The 24544-nt window shown below is 42.0% G+C and overlaps 2 protein-coding genes across 2 annotated transcripts in view; one reads left to right on the top strand and one right to left on the bottom strand.

The window, feature by feature from the left end:
* Nucleotides 1-15386, top strand: part of GREM2 (gremlin 2, DAN family BMP antagonist) — a 34507-nt gene extending 19121 nt beyond the window's left edge. Inside the window, exons 2-3 of the mRNA XM_079971789.1 lie at nucleotides 11003-11078; nucleotides 12884-15386. Of these exons, the coding sequence (XP_079827915.1) occupies nucleotides 11044-11078; nucleotides 12884-13397 (549 nt within the window). The 5' untranslated portion in view covers nucleotides 11003-11043 and the 3' untranslated portion in view covers nucleotides 13398-15386. The remainder of the gene's footprint in view (nucleotides 1-11002; nucleotides 11079-12883) is intronic.
* A 6786-nt stretch (nucleotides 15387-22172) lies between these two features.
* FMN2 (formin 2) overlaps nucleotides 22173-24544 on the bottom strand; it is a 180324-nt gene continuing 177952 nt past the window's right edge. Inside the window, exons 17-18 of the mRNA XM_079969431.1 lie at nucleotides 24298-24379; nucleotides 22173-23051 (exon numbers count right to left, since the gene is read on the bottom strand). Of these exons, the coding sequence (XP_079825557.1) occupies nucleotides 23025-23051; nucleotides 24298-24379 (109 nt within the window). The 3' untranslated portion in view covers nucleotides 22173-23024. The remainder of the gene's footprint in view (nucleotides 23052-24297; nucleotides 24380-24544) is intronic.

Consider the following 24544-nt stretch of genomic DNA (forward strand, 5'->3'; position numbering starts at 1 on the left):
ATCAGATCTGGCCGAACTATTTACTCCAACTGGTTGCATTTCTCCAGAGATTCTGGGACTGGTCTTTTGCAGCTGGAAATTCAAAGCCAGAGAGAAATGAGGAACTGAACATGGAACCTTCTAGATGCAAAGCAATTAACAAAAACAACAATAACAAGCCCTCAGGACTCACCCTAAGCCAGGCACTTTTGCTAGGTCACACCCCTCACCGGCCCTCCTTCACACCCCCTTTGAGTGCCTTTGCTGGGTTGGAAAATATCACTGAAACTTCATAATGTTTCTTGCTTGGAGAACAGGGAGATATAAATGTGTGTAGAAACCACTGACCTTTATGTGGATGTGCAAATTTAGGGGTCACTTTTGCTACTCCTTTTGCATCCCCAATGGCTTGTGGCCTCCTGAAGGTTCTCCATGAAGGAATGCAGCTTCCAGGCTTCCCACCCCTGCTGTAGTGGTTAGTGTCAGACTGAGGCCAGGGTAACCAACTCTCATCAGCCAAGAACTCTGATTGGAGGATTGGGGGGCCAGTCCCTCTCTTTTGATTAAGAAAGACGGTGGCTCCACTGCGCAGCACTTGCGTCTCACACCAGAGGTCTCCAGTTCAAGCTCTAGGTAGGGTTGGAAAAGTTGTGTGAAATCCTAGCGAGCCACTGTCACTGTGTTGACACTACTGATGGATGAATGGTCTGACTTGGCATAAAGCAACTGTCTTATGTTTCCATCCAGAACTACTTCAGCAGTATGAGAAATCTGCACTGCTCAGTTGGTGGTAGATAAGTATGCATCACTGGTCAATTTCAGTTCACATGCTGAAGAAAAGGAGACAAAATTTCCAGGGCTGTTTGAAGTATCTGGAGTCAAAGAAAACTCAACGGCTATCCCTCTTTGTCAAATCAGTCGTGTGTGATAGCAGAAATCAAACCAGCTCAGCCCTATTTCAGAGCTGCCGATACGGTTTCCCAGGAGTTGTTCAAAAATTAAATCCATCACTATAGGTAGGATTTATTTTTTTGCAACACAGGCTTGCCATGTAACCAAGACGTACTCCTAATAGATAAGCTGTAATTACTGCTCTATGGTACAGTCACTGAATTCTTCATTTGTTCCGGGGTTTACATTGCACCAAAGGAAGATTAGGGTCAGCTCTGTGTTGCTTAAATAATTTGCCTGGTACGGCAGTTTGCTGGGATTGAGAGGAGCAGAATCACATTGCAACTCAAGGGCAAAGCAGTGGTCTGTGCATTCACTTTTGTTTCTTCAGATCAGGTTGAACAACTTCACATGCAAGCTGTACTGATTATTTATACTTGGGAACTATTCAGACAAGCCTTCATTTTCTTGGTTGACAAAAATTCACCCTTCCAAAAGCTGTGAATATATTGAACTAGTCTGCCCAGACACTCTGTCTTTGTGCAACCCTTTCCCTTCATGGCACAAGGATAAATAAGGAAGACCAACTAACAATAATCTCCTGTCATGTCAAACCAGGAAACTGTGGTTACTAGGTTCAGAACAAACCAGGATATTAAGCCATGGTTTGAGTTTTGATTCTGGCTTGTTCAAAACCTGGTAATCATAGCTTCCCATTTCTGCACTAACAGAAAACTATGGTTAATCGAAGACCCTAATGTTTAATAGTGGTTCACCAAGAAGAAAGTGGGGGGGGGGTAGCTAAAGTATGTCAAATGCAGGACTAATTCATATTTTACTTGTTTTACATATAATATAAGTATACTATAAAGGGGGGTATTATTGAAGATCATATTGGATTAAATGGACAAATAAACAAACCATGTCTTATAGATGCTTATGCAGGAAAACACTATTACTTGCTGTTAAGAGACTGCAGTGGACAGTAGGGGAGGTCATGATGTTTAAAGGGACCCTAGTATGCTGCATTTAATTATATATAGAAGGGAGGGATGCAAAAAGAAGAGCACCTGCCACCAGCTTTACCACCAATAAGCATCTCTTGAGGAAACTGATTCTGTGTGACGTCTGCATTTCCTCCGATTCCAACTTGTGCAGTGCTGGTGCAGGAACATAGTATACTAGAAAATAAATATTCTCCAACACAGAGAGAGAGAGAGAGAGAGAGAGAGAGAGAGAGAAAGAAAGAAAGAGAAAGATAAGAAAGCTGTTTTCATCCTTAAAAAATAATAATCCAGAATCCATGATTAGGAGGAGAGAGAGTAAAAATTGGCTTGATTTTGAAGCCACAAAGTCTACATTTAGTCACAGTCTTAGGATGGAGCTGAGTTACTGCTGGATTTTATATTTTCAAAAATGTGGGATTAGCTCTTATATGTTTCATTCCCCCAGCAATCCTAGCATGGCACCTAGTTGATCCTAATCCAACAAAGTCTGCTAGCTCATCCTACACTCTATCTTGCTACTGTGACTAAATGCAGACTTTGTGGCTTCAACATCAAGCTTCCCCCTCAGTTTCTCCCCTCCCCCAATTTACTTAGCACCCAGTCTGAAGACTTCTGGAGAGTTCAAAAGCTTCCTCACTATTTTGTTCATTTGTTTCACAGATTTATAAACTTCTTCACTGGTAAAAACTACCTAAGCAGTGAACACCACAATATACAATGAAATAAAATGCAAAAGGTTACTCCTAAAAACAAATCAAAAATTCCTACAATTATTTGATTGCAATTCCACAAAATGGTTGGCTCACAATTGGACCTTCTTAAATAAAAATGCCTTTTAATATGGTGACATTTTTGTCACATTTTGGCTGTCTTTAGAAAAAAGCTGTTGCCTAACCTTTGAAGAAAATATGTGGATCACATTCTAAGCCATACTTTCAGCTACTGCAGTGTATTAAATAAGAGAGAAGTTGTATACAATAGAGGCAGCAGAGAGCCCTTTGCAGCCTACTGAGTGAACATTTGCCTTCCAATTAGAGTTACAGATAAACCAATGCAGTGCTGAACAATACTAGAAAAACTGTGGCCCAGATTTGACATTTGGGGCCTGCAATAACCTGCTGAACCTTAGCAAGGCCAGGGCCAGTCTTGAGGACATCTGCATACGATAAGGTAAAGGTAAAGGGACCCCTGACCATTAGGTCCAGTTGTGACCAACTCTGGGGTTGTGGTGCTCATCTTGCTTTACTGGCTGAGGGAGCCGGTGTACAGCTTCCGGGTCATGTGGCCAGCATGACTAAGCTGCTTCTGGCGAGCCAGAGCAGCGCACGGAAACGCCATTTACCTTCCCGCCAGAGTGGTACCTATTTATCTACTTGCACTTTGATGTCCTTTTGAACTGCTAGGTTGGCAGGACCAGGGACCAAGCAACAGGAGCTCACCCCGTCGTGGGGTTTCAAACCGCCGACCTTCTGATCGGCAAGTCTTAGCCTCTGTGGTTTAACCCACAGTGCCACCATATGATACCTTGTGCAAATCAGGTGCCACAAGAAAGAATTGTACATAGCTCACCAGGTTCATGTAAGATGCAATATGCATGATGCTAGGACTGCATATTCTCCTCAACCGATCATGTCAGGTGATAACCAAATTTCTGAACTTGACACCATAGAAGTGGTATATGAGCTGTATGAGCTGGGTAAGCACTTGCATTAATACACACATGGCTGGTCAAGGATGGGTGGGCATTGTGCCCTACTTTACAGAGGCCGGACCTCTCTTTGAAGGAGTCCTCTGTTTGAAGAGCTGTCCTGCCCAAGTCCTATTTAAAGATAAAGAGCCAACAAGAGGAGAACGGGGACCTTGAAGTCACCCATCAGCAGTTAATACCTAGATAGCAAACTGAGTAGACATGCTGGCTGCCTGGTCACAATCTACTATGGTGATGCATATGAAATTTCTATATAGTAATTATTTATAATTTTGCCTCTATAGATATAAATTAGCAATATGCAAAAACGCATGCCATCTTCTTTAGATCATTTCCTCATATTTAGTGATGTGCAAGATGGAGCCATCCTTCCATCCAAAATAGGCGGAAGGATCACACTTGTCTGGTGGATTTTCATGAATGAACAACAATGCACACAAGTTCACTTAAAGAGTACTGTTCGCTGTCTCTTAACATCCTAAAAAGCCAAGCATACCTCTCTAGGCAGGCTATTCCACAGTCTGGGTGCCGCAACAGAAAAAGGCCTTTCCCTTATGGACACCCACTGCATTTTGGGAGATGGGAGGGGAGGAGAGAGTAAGACACCGAGAAAGGTCTTTGTAGTCAAATAGAGGACATATTCATATGGGAAGAGACAGTTCTTGAAGCACTCATGTCCCTGGCAATGTAGGGTTTTTTGCTTGTTTGTTTAACCTCTCTTGCAAACCTGAGCTCACTCTGAGCTTTCACCCATCTGACCTTTCTGCAACTGTTGGCTACTTGCATATACTCTTCCTTTGTGATTTCTCCTTCCTTCCATTTCTTGCATGTTCCCTTCTTACATCTCAGTCCATCTGTAAGCTCCTTATGCAGCCACACCTTTAGGTGCCTCTTACTTTACTTTCTTGTTGGAATTGTCTGCCTTTGTGCCTTCAGTATTTCACATTTAAGAAACTCCCATCCATCTTGGACTCTTCTCGTTGAGTATTTCTGACCATGGGACTTCACTCAGTAGTTCCTTAAGCTTTCTGAAATCAGTTTTCTTAAAGTTCAGAGTGCACATCCAACTAGTTAGCTTTCCCTTGCTTGTGTATCATGAAACCCAAGAGGACATGATCACTTCCTCCCAAGCTTTCCTGTACTTTCACTTCATCAATCAGTTCCTCCCTGTTGGAGAGGACCAGGTCCAAGAGAGATGACCCTTTTGTAGCTTCTTCCATTTTCTGGGAAATGAAATTTTCTGTGAGGCAACCATGCCCCTTCATACTCATGCACATCCAGGGCCGTCTTAACCATAGGCACCAGGGGTGCTGGGCGCTCGGGTGCCAGGCTCTCAGGGGTGCCAGGCCGAGAGTCTGGGGCCTGAGAGTTGGAGTCCAGGGAAGAGCCCGCCCGTCAGTCGGAGTGCCACAGCAGGCTCTTCTACTGCAGATGCCTCTGCACCATGAGTTTGGGGGTGAGCGAGCCAGCGAGGTGCTGAGGTGGCCAGCCGGCTCCTCCCTCCTGCTCGCCTGGGATTGGCCCAGTGCACGCTGCTTACATCATGAGGTGCCCAGCTTTGCTCAGTGGCTGATATTGACGCCTCAGACTGGTTTGTTGCACTGGGCTCCATATGTTTCCTGTTTTCTTTTCCTGAGGAGAGATATGCATGGTGTCAGTTCCCTTAAAAAAGGTCAACAACTTTGGGGTTCTCCCTTTAAAAATGGATGTGCGTTGCATATGCACATCCATGTGAGTCACCTTGTAGACTCCTGCATATACAATGAGTACCTGTTCTCTTCATCTTCATCTTCCTCCTCTCATTACCATCTGTTTCCCTCCCTCTGCCAAACTGATGTCTTCTTTTCCCATTAGGTCTCAAAAGCACATATTAACTGCATGGGCTAGGATATCCAGCTGACCATAGCTCATGTACATGATACAAGCTAATACCAGGCACTTTAGGGGAAATCTGTTATCTTCCCACCCCAACACTATGGGGTTCACCTAAAATTTCCCCTTCCCCAAGAGTCTTCTTTCCACAGAACTTTAATTTTTTACAAACAAAAACAAAACATTTCTCTTAGTGTGGATAAACCTGAGTTTTTGTTCCTTCTGGGAGTAGGCTGTACATGTTGGCAGGCAGACTTTGCATGGTACAGCAGACATTTGCTTAGAAATGTTTGAGAGTAGAAGAGCAGGTTTGCTTAGGGTCACATCTTTCTGACTATACAGAACAATATTATTGACAGTATTTTCTAAAGCCATAGAATCTAATGTGATAAACAAACATGGCCAGTAATAGTCTGGTTTTCCTTCCTTAGATTGTTGTTTTTCATTTTTCTTTTTCCTCTGCTGCAAAACTGGAGAAAAGTGCTCATTATGGTATAAAATTTTATTGCTGTTCGCTTGGCCAGTCTTTCCAAATAAGTGCCAATAAAAACTTTATAGCACCGTGTATCACTACATATTCTTTATCTTGTTTATTTGTGTTTTTGTCCTTGGTTTACATCTCTTTCCCCACTAGAAGGCATGGTTTCCATGGAAACTAACAAAGGCCCTATGCCATGGCTGTATCCATGGCAAATGGAGACCTGGTACTAAGAAGCATAATAATACAGGAAGAATGTGGCACACAACTATTTGACATCCCTCCTCTAAATCAAAGTCAGCCAGGATATTCATCTCCCAAAGTCTTTCATTTAAATGGCAACATCTGCTGGCCCTGCTGTAGCTAAGATCAGAGATATCACACAGAAGCTGTGGTACAGCTACCAAAAGGTTTTCACCTGCTACCTCCTCCTTGCCTCGCCTCCCCTCACTATTTTATCTTATTTTGAAAACTGTAGTGCGTGCATGCACACAGAAACAAAGCAGAGTGCTTACGTTTAATAGCTGGGGGATATAAGAGGATTCCAAGATATGGTCAGCACAGGCCTCTCAATCACTAATAAAATATTTAAATTCGTATGCTTTGCGGGCAGGAAGTCAATGTAGAGCAAAAGCTCAACAGTAATGTTATCTCTGGACCAAGCTCTGATGGCATAATGAGTAGCTGGATGCATTTTATCCATGCCTGAGTGGGATGGGCCAAAGCCATAAACTTCACTCACTTGGAGGTACAAAAAACTCACTGTGTGGGCAGACTCTCATGATGCTTCTCCATCTCTGGGTGATGTTGTGGTATCTTTATGCAAGAAGCTCATACCTTACAGCAAGAGTGCCATAAATATTTCTTTATAAACGTAATACTTGCTTTACTCACAGAGACTTACAAACACAATAGAAATGCTAAAACCAATTACAATGAATACAATCAACTATTGTATTATTATTATTATTAATACAATCAACTAAAACAAAACAAAGTAAACCTTTTGAAAGTAAACCTTTCAAATTAAGAGCCAAAAGCCGAGGTAAAAAGGAAGGTTTATGGTATTATTTGCCATAGGTGCCAAAATAACCTGTCTAGCCTTAGGTTCTGTATACCATGACTTGTGTGAGGGCAGATGTGCCATCTGTTGTTCTGCCTTAGTCAAAAAAATATATCTTGAGCCAGCTCAGTAGTTAAACTGAGGTGTCACAGGCACCTACTGAAATAAGTGCTTTTTACCTCACAGCTTCCACCATTTTGAAACAACTTTTGCCTCAGAGTTTTCTTTTAATGTTTTTCTGAATGTGAGGCATCCATCTAGCCTTGTGAAGTTTAGAAAAACATTCTCTTGTCTGTGATTAATAGCAGCAAGACCTCCCCCCCCCCGGTCCACAAACAAACAAAAAATAATCCAGAAACTTTTTTTAACCCTTGGTAAGTTTATGCCCCTTACATGGGGTGTGTGGAGGGAGGGTGCATTGCAGGGACGGAGAACCTGCAACCCTCCAGATATTGTTGAACTACAACTGCCATCATATCTTACAATTGTCCATGCTGGCTCGAACTGATGGAAGTTGGAGCCTAACAACATCTGGAGGGCCACAATTTATGGGGTATTGGGGTGCAAGAAAAGTACTTCTTTAGTGTTGGGAAGAAACCCCTTTTGCTGTTGCCACAGCCACAGACCCTGGCTTCCCAAAGCACCCCTTTATTTATTAGGGTGGGAAGTTACAGTTGGTGTTCCCATGATATGTGGAAGATAAAAGAGCGGGTGAATTTGCTCCAGAGTTCTGCTAGGTCAAAAGATACTCAACAGAACAGAGGTCTGGCAGTCGTTTGCATATTACCCAATACTTGAGAGACAGACATTGTAAACGACAAGGCAACATTCTTCAGCAGCCTTTTAATTCCTGGGAGGATCCCAGTCCCATTGCAACCAGTGGATGATTCTATTTTATTTTTTAAAGGAAAGGACATAAGACTATGGTGTTCCATGGAGCCAGAGAGCTCTTTCGTAAAACAGAGGGCCCCTGTTTAATCTTCAAATCACGATATTTAAAATGTTATTGTGCTGGCTGAACATTGTGTGTGAAGTGACTGTTTCAAGGCCCTTCACTTCAGAGCAAGCAAGACTGGAAGAGCTGGCCTGTAGTCTATGCCTGCCAAAGCCCAGTGCTGATGGAAAGCCCAAGGCTGAGTTGAAGTGTAATTCTGCACACTTAATAGCTGTGTAGCAAGGAGAGGTTGCCAGTCATGGCTTATCTAGTAACTAAAGCTGAAGTCACCCGAACTGCAACTGCTGCCTGCCAGACTTTATCCTGCTCTGCAGATATTATACAAATCTCTATGTGCCAGGCCTGGGTTATTCTCCCTGTGATGAAGGAACACAGCCTTCTCTAGTAGTTAGACCTCAAGAATTGGCCTCCTTCTGTATTATGGGCTATGTATTCATTCATGCACCAAGCACATTACACTGAGTGTGTCAGACAGAAGTTCAAGCTGGGTGCTGTCCCTGAGCTCAGGCTGAAGGAGGCATGTGCAAGAACCTTGTGAATCTTAACAGGCCAGGATAACTCATGAGACAAAATACAGTTCTCTACAATTGCTAATCAGGCCTGCTATCTTGTCTGAAAAAGTTACTTTGCCAGTCTCTGTTCCCTATCACAGACTTGCCTTAGTATTGGTTCTTCCAGTGCCTTGCGTATTCTTAGCTAGAACCCTGCTCCTTATTTGATAGGTCAGGAGTAGAGCACATATGAAGTTTAGCATAACTTATTGGGTGTGTGTGTGTGTGTGCTGCCAGGCAGAGTAGCCAGTGCTGGACTGGATGGACTAATTGTCTGACTCAGGATAAGGTAGCAGCTTATGTTTCGTTCTGTCTTTTCCTCCACAAACTCTTCTGCATCTGGGTCTGACAGCTTGTGACCTCTCTTTCAGGGATGTGATGAGGCCATACACAGTAGAAGCTGTAAACTATCCTGCAAACTCTCTGAAACAGAAAGAGCTATTGTGGTGGCGTAGTGGTTAAGACAGTCAGATTAGGACTGAGGAGGGTCCAATGGCCACTCAGCCATGAAACCAGTAGGGTTACCCTGGGCCAACCCATATCTCCCCATCTAGCCCACCTCACAGAATTGTTGCAAGGATAAAATGGTGTATTGGAGGTGGGGGCCCACAGAACTTATTGAAGGAAGAGCCAGATGAAAATGTAATGAATAGATAAATATACCTGTTGTTAGAGATGAAGGAGCCTCAAACTATGCTTTTAAAACCAGTGAGACAAATGTCCACTGTCTTGCCTGTGAAAGGTGTGTCTGATAATGATCATTACTTGCAGCTCCACGTCTTGTCAGAAGAAAGGAGTTAATTTGAAGTTTAAATAAACCTCCAGTTCAGCACTCCTCTCTCTATGCTTCGGTGCCAGAAGGAAATCCCCTTTCAGTGCTGGTTACCAACTGTGCAGATTAGTAAGGTCTTACGTGAGCTAAACAGTTTTTAAAAATTGACATCCCTTGCTGTGGTAGGAGCATATCATTAAGGGCTATTTAGACAAAGAACATAATAAAAGGATCAAAGCCCTCCTATCCTAAGGGAGAAAAGCAGCAATCTCATTCCCACTATAAACATTTTGTGCCTTTGTTTTGAAGATTGTAAAAGCTTGCTTTCTCCATTTCCACTTCTCTGCTTCTAGAGGAATGGAGCTCACCTGACTGTGGTTTCATAATTAAGGCTTTAAATTTTAGCAGCTTATAGAAATAGCTTCCACCTAGAATGTAAGGGCTATTGAATGAAATAAAAAGCACAAGTTTGGTCCCCAAATCCATTTTGTTTATAATCAATATGGAATTGCTGCTGCTCATAGCCATTTCTGTAGTGCTACCAGAAATTGCAAGCTCTACCGTTAGGCTGAGTGAGGTTGATTACTTCAGGTGGCAGATTTGTGGGAGCCTTTAAGCAGGGGATAGTAAACTGACAATTTTTACCCCATTGTAGAACCACTCAGATTTTCTTCTTCAGAGGCCAAATGTATTGGGCTGTCTTTACAGGATGCTGTGGTCTGAGCAGACTTCTGCCTACACCAACGCTGGGGAAAGCCAATGGGATCTCTTGCAGCAACAGTGCAGTGAAACAATAATTTTAAGAAGGTTCAGGAACTAAATATTATTATTAAGGGTAGAACTGTGGGAGAGAGCAGAGACACATTTTATGTCAGTCTACAAATAAAGTATGGGACACAATAGAAGACGTAGCTGTAGTAGGGTCACTGTGTAGAGAAATGTCTCCCTTTCCCAAATAACTCATGAAAAGGGTGCACGATGTTTGCTAGGCCCTTCCTCTTTCAGGTTTTCCAGAATTCTTATGGAAGCCCTTTTTTCTGAGGGGCAGAAAGGAAAGCCTTATTTCTGAATTGTTTGACAGCCAGAATATTCACAGAGGGCTTTGGATTCACATGACCAACCCGGAAACAACGTACCGGTAGTTCAAATGCTAGCCAGCCAGTAACTATTTTACTTTCTAGCTGTTATATATCCCAAACAGCATGCACAAAAAGCCTAGAATTCAAAGTAATGGGGCACGTTCATTTTCCAATAGCGTGATTTTGGAATAATCAAATGAGCTCTGACTCATTGTTTGTATGTTTCTGAGGCTGGCAACAAAGGAAGGAAAGGAATAATACAAGATTCAGTTGCATCTCCAGAGAAAGCTGTAATTAGCTGATTGAAAAGGAATTTGGCCTGAACATCCAGTTAACATCCCATGGTTTTGGCCATGATAACCTAGTATTCGGTCAAGTAGAGAGAGCTGTAACTTCCCTGAAGACTGGCTGGAGTCTTTTGGTTAACGTAATAGTTTCTCATTCTGGCCATGATCCCAAACACACTCATTTGTAAGTGAGCATCACAGATTTCCATGTGATTCTGAAATCTGTGATATTTAGCAAGAAATACCTTTAGGAAGAAGGGGTACTCAGTGTAGCTCAGTTGAATATGTCATACACAAATATAAACAAACCTTTAGTCACCCGTTTCACTAGCATAAAATAATTGCTGCTTTCTTTTTCAGGCACTAAGACCACATTCTCTACCTGTGGAAGGTCAGACTGAATGGCTCAAGACTTTGATATCAATTCTCTGCTTAGGTAAGTGCCCCCCCATTTTTCCATGCCAATTTCAACTCCCACTCTCCTTGTGCACCAACCTGTACATTCATGCACAGAATCAGCATAAAATATGCACATCTTCCCACATCTTTAAAGGCTGGACCATACTTGTTCAATTGGACCACCGTGATCCTGCAAATCACATTAACTGCACATCTTCAAGGAAGATGCCATTTCTCACAAACAATTCCTTCCCATAAACCTAGCCCAACAGCCATCCTGCATCCTCTCAAGATAGCACCCCCTCAGTGGTGAACTAGCCATAAGACTGCCAAGGAGGAAGAAAAGGGCTTGATTCTATTTTTTCTAGAATCACAATACAAAATGCAAGGCAAATTTAGAGCAAATTCTCTCAGAGGCAATTTGGAAATAAATGTTCCCATGGCCAGATTGGTTAGTGAATGGTTTTGGGTTGTCCTTCCCTGAAACAGTTGAACTTGGCCAACTTGTTTCAATCACCCAGACACAATTTGCTATGTAATCACCTTTCTGCAATGCACCTCCTCGGAGCTTGAGATTTACTGTTCAGAGCTGAGTATGTTGCTGTGCAGAGGACTGATGAATGGTGGCCCTGCTTTTCTTCATGCCATTATTGGGCTAGGTAGTTAGTGTGTTGCCTATAACTAATCAGTTTTACTCTAGGTGGCTTTATGGCAATGCAGGAAATATCCAGACACCTCCCTCTCCTCCTCCTTCCCCCTGCTGCTGCTACTAATTGCTCTACTTCCTCTGTCCCAGGTGATAGAAGTAGAGGCAGAGCCATACTTTTAAATGTCTTACAGCACAACTTTACTTCTAATCTTTTATTATACCTTGCAGCATTTAAACCGGCATGGGAAACCTGTGACCCTCCAGATATCATCATCAAACTACAACTCCCATCAGTCCCACCAAAAATAGCCAATGACCAGGGATACTGGGAGCTGTAGTTCAGCAACAGCTGGAGGGCCAGAGGTTCCCCTACACCTGATTTAAAAGGTAACCTTCTTTCTGGTTATATGTTTCATGTGAATTACTTTGAGGGGTTTTATAACTCCCAGTGTTCTATAAAACATCACAGATTCATGGATAAGAGCTGTCCTCAGGGCATCCAAGGGTTATTGTTTAAATAACCTCTCTAGGGCTGATCTGTGTGAGCCTGCGCAGCTACTGGAATTGTGCTTCCAACATCCAGATACAAAGGCATGCATCTCGCTGTGCAGCAGGGTGGAGGACCAGACCTGTTTGTTTCCTTGCTTCAAGAAGGCTGAATATCCTCATGTGCAACTAGCCTAGATCATACTAAGAGGGGAGAGACACATACTTGCCAAGTGTCCTGTTTTAAGTGGGACATCCCAGATCACAGAAGCCAATCCCGGCTTCTCTTTGGATGAAAGACTGTCCCGTTTTGGGGCCTGGTGGTCTGGCACAAGTCAGACTACCAGAGTCTGGTCCACCAGAGCGCTGGACCAGAAGGTGCTGTGGCATGATCCTTCTGCCAATTGCCAGAGTGCCAGACCAGAATGTGTGCCCCTCCTGACATCCTGATTTTGGGGGTGGAAATATTGGAGGGTATGCAAACAGTGGGGAACATTGTGTTTCTTCTATGCTGTACGTGTTTGTTCTTCTATCTATTAGGGCCACTTAGAATAAGTGCTCTGGTGGTTTATTACCAAATCCTGGCATGTCTTTTCCTTTTTCACTTTATGGATAACAATCTTATGCCTATGCATAAAAAGACACTGGCTATTTATTTATTTTTTTGAACTTGCATCTTCTATCCTGATTGTCTTGTTTTATTGCAGGATGATTTGGAAACTAGCTTTCTCCTTGTTTCTTGTGTCTACTCTGGTTCAAGTGTCGGAAACCAGGAAGAATCGCCCTGCAGGAGCCATCCCCTCCCCATACAAAGATAGCAGAAGCAACAACTCGGAGCGGCGGCAGCATCTGCACAAAGAGGTGCTGGCCTCCAGCCAGGAGGCCCTGGTTGTCACAGAGAGGAAGTACCTGAAAAGTGACTGGTGCAAAACGCAGGCCCTGAGGCAGACAGTCAGCGAGGAGGGCTGCCTCAGCCGCACCATCATCAACCGCTTCTGCTACGGGCAGTGCAACTCCTTCTATATCCCTCGCCACGTGAAAAAAGAGGAGGAGTCATTTCAGTCCTGCGCTTTCTGCAAGCCCCAGAAGGTGACCTCCTTCACAGTGGAGCTAGAATGCCCTGAACTAGACCCACCTTTCCGACTTAAGAAAATCCAGAAAGTCAAGCAATGTCGGTGCATGTCTGTGAACCTGAGCAGCGCAGGCAAGCAGCGAAAGTGAGGGCTGGCAGCTGCCCCTGCCAGAGTCGCCATGGCCTCTCTTCTTTCACAGACAAACGAGATGGTTGTTTTTCCTCCTCCTGGTCGAGTCATTTCTGGAGCAGCACCATTGGCCACCTGGAAGTAAAGGCTGCTTTGGCTGGTCTATTCAGAGGGTTCATAATCTATTTACCAAAGCAGATGTTTTGCCACTGGGTCTGTGTCACTCAAGGTGAAGCCCAGCATCAAATGTGGAAATGAACGTATGGGTGGCCAGGGGTTTAAATCCAAAATTAACACTTCCACTATGTGGGAAACCTTTTGGCCTTCACTCCATCCATCCTTTTGGATGAAGAGAGAGGTCCAGTGAATTCTTCATAGCTTCTCCCTCTCATTTTGGGGACTTTTCACTTCGTTTTTGACTGCCTAATGCTGTTTTTCTTGGGCTGTAATGCTGACATGGATACATATAGTAAAGAACAGTTATGGACAACTATGTTCTGTCTGGTCTGACTGATAAGGCACATAGGCCTTATCTTCCATGGAGATAATCAACCTGCCACTTTCCGACAGAGAAAGAGACCGAAAATGGATTTATGCATATTTTCAGCTAGATTGCCTCACGTTTCCACAGCAATGTTTCACTTGTAATGCAGCTATAGCAAATTGTTGTTAAACTTGTTAGTATAGACATAACCACATATATTTTGGGCGATGACAAAGTATTTGAAGGGCTAAAACAAAACACCTTAATTGTTGGGCCAGATTATTCCCTGAAAATTACAGAGTTTTGCTAGTGTTTATTTTCTCAGTAGATTTTGCATTAATTTAATTTTTTCCTTCCATCAATTCCCTTACCCTAACCTGTGTTAAATCACTACTTTTGGGGAAGAAAACAACATTGTGTTTAACCTATTGAAACACAGTAGCAGAAAAGCAAAATGCTGCATTTCTTTGTTACTGAGATGAACACCAAGAGTAATTTAAACCAAACGTTATTTCCAATGAACAGAATTGTATCTATGTAGGGAAAATGTAATGTGTGAGGTGACCCAGTCATCCTGATTTCATTCAGTGTCTCATGCTAGGTTTTAGTATGTTCCAAATGTGGCCGTTGAGATTCCTAAATTGGTTGGGCAACACCAAAAGCCATGACCTATTGCGTATCTTGGAACTTTGCATTCACGGCAGTTGCAGCTGAAGGAGTCCAATGTTTTGAGGGCTATTTTCCTATGCTCCCTCGGATATGACCACTAAAGGGGTTAACAAAATTGTTTGCTTCGAGCTGTGGGTTTGGTGCCAACTCAAGGGTTCAGTGGCACAGTTCTCTATTATGTGAGACCGGCTGTTTTAAGAGGCTTTGGGGGACTGATCTCTGTTAGTGCTCACCAATCGGTTTATGGGGATTGGCACGGGTAGGAGGGATTGGGCAGGTATGCTGGCCCTATATAATTTTTTTCCCCTCCCTTGGTGTTACACAATGGCAGTTCTGCAGTTGGGAATGCACAGCAGAGAAGGCTGAGGCTTGCTTTGGAGATTGCCATTGTGGAACATTATTCCACTACTTACTCTAAGGTTTACCAAAGCACAGTTTGGACAAAGTGGAAGGGAGAGGAAGATTAGAGTGCCTGTAGCATAATGCACACACTTTTATGGGTTAGGATGGCTGCCTCTTGAAGAAATGAAACCTAATATCGGGTTCCTCGGGCTGGAAAACAGTAACTGTTCAGTAACCACATGAGGAAAAATGTGAAAAGAAAGCATCCTGTAGGGGGATGGGCTCCTTACCAATTTGTGATAAAAAAGAGTTATATGCTGCAGGAGGGGGCATGTGCCCTTTGGTTAGTTTATGCTTAAATGAAAGAGTGGAGTTGACCTTGTAATGGTTCATACTATTTAAATTTTTGTTTTATAAATGAAAACAAAATGGAAGAAATGTTATAACTATAATGTAATTATTTTATAGGTGTATTATTGTTAAATTATAGAACAAATAAAGATACTCTAGGAATATATGGAATTCATACAATCCTTGCATCATTTCATATTCAACAGGGTTCAAGCACTACCTTCGTTGGGGAGTTTCCATCGTCTACTTAATTTAAATATTGTTGTACACCACCCCAGTTTCCAAGCGGGGCAAGATTCCAGGGGTTCCAGGCATTTGCCCAGCACAGTGGAGACATTGATGTCTTTATGATATATGCAAACCTGAACCTGTGATGTCTTTATGATATATGCAACCTGAACCTGTGATGGAGGGATTTGCAGCATCAGCAGCCCCAAAGGGTCCTGTTTCTTCCATAGCCACAGCTTTGGATTCAAGCAGAAATCAGCCTTTTCTCTTTCTGCCTTTTCTCTCTCTAGCTTTTCAGCCTGCTGCATTTTTGCATCTAGCTTCTAGCACACATAACTCCTTCCCTTCCTCTTTTTACTCTAAACCTTGTCTTTATCTGTTGACTGAGGGGGCTCCATGCTTTTGTTGCTCTCTCACAAAGCCCCCTTGATCATTTGTTCTTTTAATGGTCCATCACCCAGGCAATCACCTCAACATAGGAAGTTAGCCTGGTTTAATTAGCTTTGATTAAATGTTAACATTTGATGAATCCAGAAATTAGGGGTGTGTGGCAAACTCATAACACTATTTATCATGTTAAAATAAACCAGAATTGCAGTGGAATTAATTGGGCGAGGAGAGAATGAGAAAATCACCACTTGGTCATAAAACACAGTGTTTGACCCTGGGCCAGTCACTGTCTCTCAGCCTAACTTCCCCCTCAGGGTTGTTGTGAGGATGTTCATTGAATGGCCAGAGGCATGGCTAAATGTGCATGTGTGTGACATTCATATTTTTAAATATTGGGAAGATTGCACAATTTTCTCTGAATTAATTATTTTCAAACCAACCAGCCTAATACCACACTTAGTTGGCATGGATTAAAAAGCATATGTAACCTGAGGCGTATGTAACCCGAGGTACCACTGTATTCCTACCTTCAGTGTCCATGAATACAATGCAAACATTTAGAGAGCACTCACGTATCTAGGCTTCCACATGATCTCGAACTCAGTAATATTGGTACTAGGTAGCTTTGAGGCTTGTCTGTGTGAAGGCTGTCTTCCTGTTGACATTTGTGTGTGTGTGGCTACATTTCCTCCTTTACCATGTAACACAGTGGTAGAGCACTGTTTTGCATACAAAGGTCCCAGTTTCTCCAACTTCAGAATTTTTCTTTTCTAAAACCCTGGAGCACCACTCAGGATTTACAATATCAAGCTGGAGGAACCTGTCTAAGTTACCTTCTGTGTTCCTACACAATGTCCAGATAGGATTTTTGTGAATAATAAAAGGTGTTCATATATTAATGGTAACATATGAAGAACAGTTCACATTCATATGAACCCTGCTTACCTAGGAAGGAGGAATCATAAGCATCCGCTGCTTTCCTCTCCTTTCTCCATCCACCCAACTATATACAGTCATACCTTGGATCCTAAACACCTTGGTACTTGTTTTGGCTCCCAAACACCACAAACCCAGAAGTGAGTGTTCTGGTTTGCTAACCCAAACATCCAATGGGGCTTCCACAGCATCCGATTGGCTGCAGGGGCTTCCTGCAGCCAATCAGAAGCTGCACTTTGGTTTCTGAACATTTTGGAAGTCGAACAGACTGCCGGAATGGATTTCCTTTGACTTCCAAGATACGACTGTAGTCTTTGTACTGCAAATTTCTATTTATTTATTTTTACTCCTGGCATAAGGGGCTTCAGGTTCAAAACAGCATCTGTGTATGAACAAGAGACAAAGCCAATTGATGTTAAACACCTGTAGAATGAAGCATCTGTGGTGCCCACTCCTAGAATATTTAGGTTGTGCACCTCTACCTGGGAGTAAATCCTACTGACCTCAGAAGAACTTACTTCCAATCAAACATGCATAGGACTGGGCTGATGTTTTCTAAACCGGAACTTGGTGAGGTTTAACGAAAATCTGTAATGGAAGAATTCCACTGTACTGGAAAAGAAGAATTCTGCTTGGCGGAATAAGTAAAAGCACAGAACTGCAATCAGATCCCGGTTATATCTGGAACTGAGCAGCGTCTTTCATAAACCACACTTGAACATTCACACAGAGGCAGTCTTGCACAAATATAACTAAGGAAAGTTCATGGGTCTAGGAAGAGAAATTAGTTATGGGAGCTCATGGCTTGAGCTCTACTGCACATGATCTTGTAAACTCTGCAATAATGCTTTATTTTTCTCTCTTGACACAATATGCTGCAGACAGGTATTGAACTGCTGTTCCTCAGTATAGCACCTCCTGTCCTAATGTCCACATATTGTGGAAGGGAGAACAAGGGCTAGTACACACCCCTTGCTTTGTGATACCACTATCTTAATCCTGTTTTCATGTAAGATGCCTTGACTGGTAAGCTGCTATGGTAAAAAGGTAGGGGCATAAAATAAAAATAAAAATGAGAGATTCCTCTGAATGCCAGGTGCTGGGAGATTTTTTTGGGGTGGGGGTGGGGTGGAGAGACCATTTTGGTATCCTGCTTATGAATGTCCAGGCTCATCATCTGGCTGCTATTGGAAACAGGATGGCAGAATACATCGACATTAGTCTTTAAAATGCCTAGAGGTCTTTATATTTTAAGGTACAGGTAAAGAGACCCCTGACCATTAGGTCCAGTCATGGCCGACTCTGGGGTTGCAGCGCTCATCTCGCTTTATTGGCCGAGGGAGCTGATGTACAGCTTCTGGGTCATGTGGCCAGCATGACAAAGCCACTTCTGGCGAACCAGAGCAGCGCATGGAAACGCCATTTAACTTCCTGCCGGAGCGGTACCTATTTATCTACTTGCACTTTGATTTGCTTTCGAACTGCTAAGTTGGCAGGAGCAGGGACTGAGCAATGGGAGCACACCCCATCGCAGGATTCGAACCGCCGACCTCCTGATTGGCAATTCCTAGGCTCTGTGGTTTAACCCACAGCGTGGTATACAAATTAGGTTAAATAAAAATAGTTAATCCACCTTTCTCTCCATATGTTCTGAATGGCAACTCCAATGAGCTCAGACAACATGTGTTGTTCTAATTCAAGGCAATTTATGTTCTTAAGAAAAAGTCATATCCCTAGGTATTCCATTTAAGAGAGAGAGAGACTTTCAACTCTTGTGTAGTAGAACACAGAGGTGTACATTTGATTTGGATGAATCTTGAGCTGAAATGGGCCACTTCAACAGGTTTTGGACTCATCTGCACCAAATAAGGCTCTCTCTAAAGTGTGAGGACCTTGGAAGTGGTCCAGCATTCTTTGAGGATTCAAACCAAGCACTGCAGACGAAAGTACCAAAAAGTGAAACATTTCTCCCCAAACTTGAGTACAAGAGTCTGTGGAAAATGTGGTATATAAACAAGCTAACTATGATTATGAGCATATAAGGGAAATATTAAGGTAGGGAGAGCATGAGATATAATTATTTTGTAACTGGCATATCTTGCTTCTCTCAGACACAATGATTTTACCAGGACTATCCTGTCAAAAATGTTTTGCAAAGAAGGGATGTCAAAGGAATACACCCAGAAGAAGTCTTTACAAGCTGCTCAAATTCAAACTCTTCTTTTTGATCAGGTAACCTGGGGACATCCAAATGTTGGTGGGCCAGCACTCCAATAACACCTGATCATAGGCCATGCTGGCTGGGGCTGATTGGAGATGGAGTCCAACACCACCTGAAGGGCCACATGCGACTTTGGTTTCCCCATCCTTTTAGTTTATACCCAAAACACTCGCAGCAGAAAAATTTAATAGAAAGAACTACTGAATCAAGGATCAGAAATGCTTTTTGGTAGTTGACATAAACAAGACTGGTAGTCTGTGAGGGAATGAACACTTAATTCATAAACAAGTGTCTTGTGCTTTTCAGACATTAGCCTGCCATCTGGTGGTAAATATACTAATCAGTCAAATACAGGTTGTCATATTGTTCAAAAATATGTCCAACACATAAAAACATTTCATGAGAACAAATTCCCCTTTGAGTAGAGTTCCCCCTTTTCCCACCAGTATTTCCTTGTCACCCATCACATGGGAAGTTCCTTCCAATACATTTGATTTTGAGTTTCCAGTTCAACCTAATGGATTTGCAATTTTAATTGGGCAGCCAGTGCTGGCTGCAAGCAGAAGGGTACAATTCGGCTCCTGAATTCTGCTTGCAACTTGCACTGGCTGCTCAATTAGAATTGCAAATCAGTTATAATGGAGCTAGCAACAATAAGACCTCCTCTAATTATTCCACTCTTTGCTAAGGACTTCTCTGCCTGTCTCCACAAAATTGCTGTGTCTGGGTGGGGGGAAAACAAGGCATGGAGAATAGAAGAGTTTGCTTTGAAAGAGCCCATTACAACCAATAAATGGACAGCATTCTTTCAAAGGGAGGGCAGATGAGAGTGGTATCGGATAACACTTTTTTTCTTTTTTAGAGTGAATGGGAAATTACTAAATGAGCCAACAGTGTCACACAAATCAGTTAGAGCTGCTAAAGAAGAAAAAGCAAAAAAAAGCTGCTGACTTTAATGTTCTGCACTGCGGTGTTATGTTTAGCTCTATACAAATTGGGTACAGCATGATATAAGCTGGCCCAGGAAGGAGGAGACTGTAGGTATTTGCATGCAAACCTTGTGGAAAACAAAAGCAGCCCTTACTTGTTCAGGGTTCTCTATTCATCTTAGCTGCCCTGAACTATTGCAGTCAAGCATCCAGGATGCGCCCATCAACTGGGGTTGGAATATTGTTTCTGAAACAATATTTCATTTTTTAAAGGACCAGAATTGTACATCAGACACATAACCTTTTTCTGTGAGTGCCTAAATCTGAATTAAATGAAACATCCAATGTCATGTCAGTGAACTAGATCCATTCCTTCCCTTCCCCTGCAGCCTCACCCCCCCCCCCCCCATGTTCTGGAAGGTCTCCTGAACACTTGTAACAGATCTGGAGGAGTGATGAGTGGTGGCAGACATTTGTGCCAGCAGAAGTCAGTTGTGCGAGTGGGGTACCACATTTGGATATCAATCTTAGGATTTATTTTTTATGCTAACCATTTGTGATGCTGCATAGTAAAGCAGATAGCAAATGCAGTAACACAAAATGTTTTATGTTGGGCACAAATAGGAAGATAGTCGGGAAAGGGCATACATGCCATCCTAAAGGATTTTGCAACTGTTTCTATCCATGTGTTCTATCCATGTGTTCTATCCATTGTTCAAAAATATGTCCAACACATAAAACACATAACTTGTTTTAAACTGTTTTTAATATTGTTGGTTCATGTTGCCACTCTCTATGGGACCTTAGGGTGAAGGGTGGGTAAATAATAATACCAGTTTGAAACATGGGTAGGAGCTGGGTAAGAGCGCACGCACGCACGCACACACGCACGCGCGCGCGCGCACACACACACACACACACACACACACACATTGCTTGCTTCTTCCTTAGTCTTGGCCCTTGGAAGATGAACGCCACACGCTATAGTCAAATTCAACTGGACTTAACCATCCAGGTGTCCTTTATCTTTACATTTTAGTCTATATTTTGGACTGCAAGTTTTTCAGAGCAGTGGCTTTTAAATATTTCTATCCATTAACAGTTCAGAATTCTTGCAGGTACCAACAGCAATTCAAAATCCCAGTGCAATAAGAGTCCAAAGTACTGTATACACAAAACAACTTCAATTTCATTATTTGTTTTATTTTTCATATAAATAAACATTCTAAAAAAAATTGGAATAGAAACACTAAATACAGTATTGCACATAGCGATCTTTGTTAAGTGTAGTATTATTTAATTTAGTATGGCAATAAACATATTGGAGATACTGAAGGGAAGAGGATGGCTACAAAACTTAAACATGCTACAATGTTTTTAAATGCACTTAAATGAAAGAAAACACAGAAGTTAAAACAGCAAGAGACTATAGCTTACATAAATACAAACATGGGTTTTTCATCAGTGCTATTAAAATATCTGTAACTTCTTTATTTGCTCTTCATAGGTCTCTTGTAACAACAATCTTCTCTTTTCTATTTCCCAAGAAATAACTTTATTCCTGACACTGGGGAAACAAATAAAGGAACTATCAGGAACTATCCTGAAAGACGAAAACATTTCAGGCTGATCAGTAATCACATAACAGGAAACAATTTCCCCAATGAATGAAAAATATATTTTTAGTGCTTGGCATTTTAAAAAGTCAATTCCTGAGGTCATAATTTATGTAGCCTTTTCAATGCCTGGAACCAGAGACTGACATCTGGACAACCAGGTATCATGTACTGGGCTACATGGAAAGAGAGAGAAAGTAATTTCAGCAGGTTAGAACTTAAAACCACCCCAGCACCTTCCATGCTAAATGGCTTTGGAATCTATGCACTTTATCCCGCCCCCTTAAATTTGGCTGTTTTCAATAATTTTTGAATGTAGATCTATGCTACATTGTGCGGAGGAGGCAGTCTAATCTAGATATGACCAATCATTCGGTTGTCTTTATTGGCCGAGATTGAGGTGGCACTGCAACTATTTATGTAGTTTACGGTATGGGCACTCTATAAAATGTAAAGCTGAATTAATCAATAGTCCTTGCTTTGTCACCAGAAAACTGAGGTTCACAATATCACCCTTGATCATCTGGAAGGATAATAAAAGGGAAGTATTTAGTACTTTACACTGCAAGATTCAATAGATTTGTAGGAAGTCTACTACAAGTTTCTTGTTACTCTGTAAACTTTTTTATTTTAAAAAAATGTTTGTAGCAAACCAAAGGCTGTTTAGTATCCTTCAAATGATTCCTACGCTGTGCTGCAGCCTTGAGTAGCCTTCCTTTGTTTCCATCTTTTGTACATGGATGGGGAAATTATGAACCTCCAGATACTGCTAGACTACAGTCCCCATCTTCCCTGACTACTGGCCATGATGGCTGGGGCTTATGGGAGTTGTTGTTTATCAACATTTGAAAAATCACAAATTCCCCACTCCTGCTTTATTATGTGGCAGAAAATGCAGAGATAATGTCCCGCCTTGTCAACTGTAAAGATTTGCTGTGCTGAACATACCTTGTTTTGGAAATGGATTATAGTGTAAAAGGAGCAGTTTACCCATTCAAAATACAGATTACAAATGTCAATATGAAACAGACACGAACAATTCTCAAGAAGTAGCCCTAATCTAAATGTAGCACTGCAGTGTATTTGCTCTGGAAAGATCTTGCCAACAGGAATGGAAATGTAGTGTTTGTATGATAGATGTTTATAGTTTCAGTATGACTGAATGACTGCCTTTTACACCAGGTGCTTTAGTTATTGTTAGTATTCCTCCAAATACATTGCAAAAGCATATTTGGATGAAAAAGACAGGATGGAGTGCATGGAAGAGGCATGCCTTAAATTAATAACTTTTATGATTTTGGACACTCCATACAGCAAATCTGTTTATCAGTGAATGCCCAGCAGATTCTAGTCAGTGGAAACAGAAAACAAATGCAAGCAGGTCAAGAAAACAAATGGGTCAAGTGATGTAGTCTCCTTCCCCCCAACAGACTGATTGAGTTTATTGAACAGGTGGACAATGATGCGTGCCGTTTGACCTTCATATTTTCATACTTATCTTCGCTTTCTGAAAATGAAAAGGTGAAGAAAATATCAGTTTCAAAATTTCAGAGCAACCATGCAGTGAGAACCCCAAAGATACAAAAAATGGGTAATCTACCATTTTCCTCTCTTGCAAATAAGACTAAGATTGAAATCCAGTTAAATCAGAATGTCTGGATGCCAAGCTGAGTTGTTTCCAAAACACTATCTTCAAGTGCAAGAAAGAATGAAAACCATTTAAGTTTCATTAAAAACAGCACCTCCATTTTATGTTATCAGTGTCAAATGTCTGAAAACACAGCAAGCACTTTCAGCTTCTGCATATAACAGATCACTGAACCAAGTCCAGTGTCCTAAACCACAGAAGCATTTTACTCCAAATAGCAATACAACCTTGGGAAGATGTTGTGCCCCATGTGCCTTTCTAAGTTTTGTGTTCCAAAATCTCTCAATTTGGGCCTTATCTGCTAACTCCTAGTAGGTTTTGTTTCATTGGAAAATCAATTTAAGTTTTGTTGCCAATTACAATATGAAGCTCCCATCTGGGAGTGCCCAAAGAGCAGGAGGATTTACAGGTTCCAGCCCCAGGGAGCTTGCAATCTAAAATACACACAGGGAAACAACAGAGAAAGGAGCAGAGATGCAAGGATTTCAATATACTTAGTTACATTATGGTATAGGCCAGGGGTCAGCAAACTTTTTCAGCAGGGGGCCGGTCCACTGTCCCTCAGACCTTGTTGGGGGCTGGACTTTTTTTTTTTAAAAAATGAACGAATTCCTATGCCCCACAAATAACCCAGAGATGCATTTTAAATAAAAGCACACATTCTACTCATGTAAAAACACCAGGCAGGCCCCACAAATAACCCAGATATGCATTTTAAATGAAAGGACATATTCTACTCGTGTAAAAACACGCTGATTCCCGGGTCTGATTTAGAAGGCGATTGGGCCAGATCTGGGCCCCGGGGCCTTAGTTTGCCTACCCATGGTATAGGGACTCTGGGGTAATCCAAAGCCTTGTTGGAAAGGGGGTGATTTGAGTAAATTAAAGGAGATAAGGAAGGTGGTCATACAGAGATGGTTCCAAGAGGCAGCTCCAGGTATAAAGGGCATCAATGGAAAATGGGTAGAGTCATTAAGTGAGTTTCAACATTTTTTGTTTTACTGATACTAAGAGGAAATGATGAGGATTCCTGCTCAGAAACCTTAACAGGAGGAGAACACTCATACATAGCAGGCACAAAAAACCATAAGTGAACTATACTTACAATTCCAGAATCGTGCTTTTGTTTTATATTGTAAAGAGATTTCCCCTTTTTCTGTCTACATACTTCTTCAGCTTCTTTTAGTCTGCAACACATTTAATTGATTCACCAAATCAAAACCACTTGTGAAGGCTGAATAACACGTGAAGGACAGGTCAAGGATAATATTTTTCAACATACAATAATTCTGAGGGCTTGCAGAATATAAATGATAAGCGATATTGCCAATAAAAGCCCATCTGCTGCAAGG

Source organism: Podarcis cretensis, assembly GCF_951804945.1.
Source record: "Podarcis cretensis genome assembly, chromosome: 3".
In the NCBI taxonomy this organism is placed as follows: domain Eukaryota; kingdom Metazoa; phylum Chordata; class Lepidosauria; order Squamata; family Lacertidae; genus Podarcis; species Podarcis cretensis.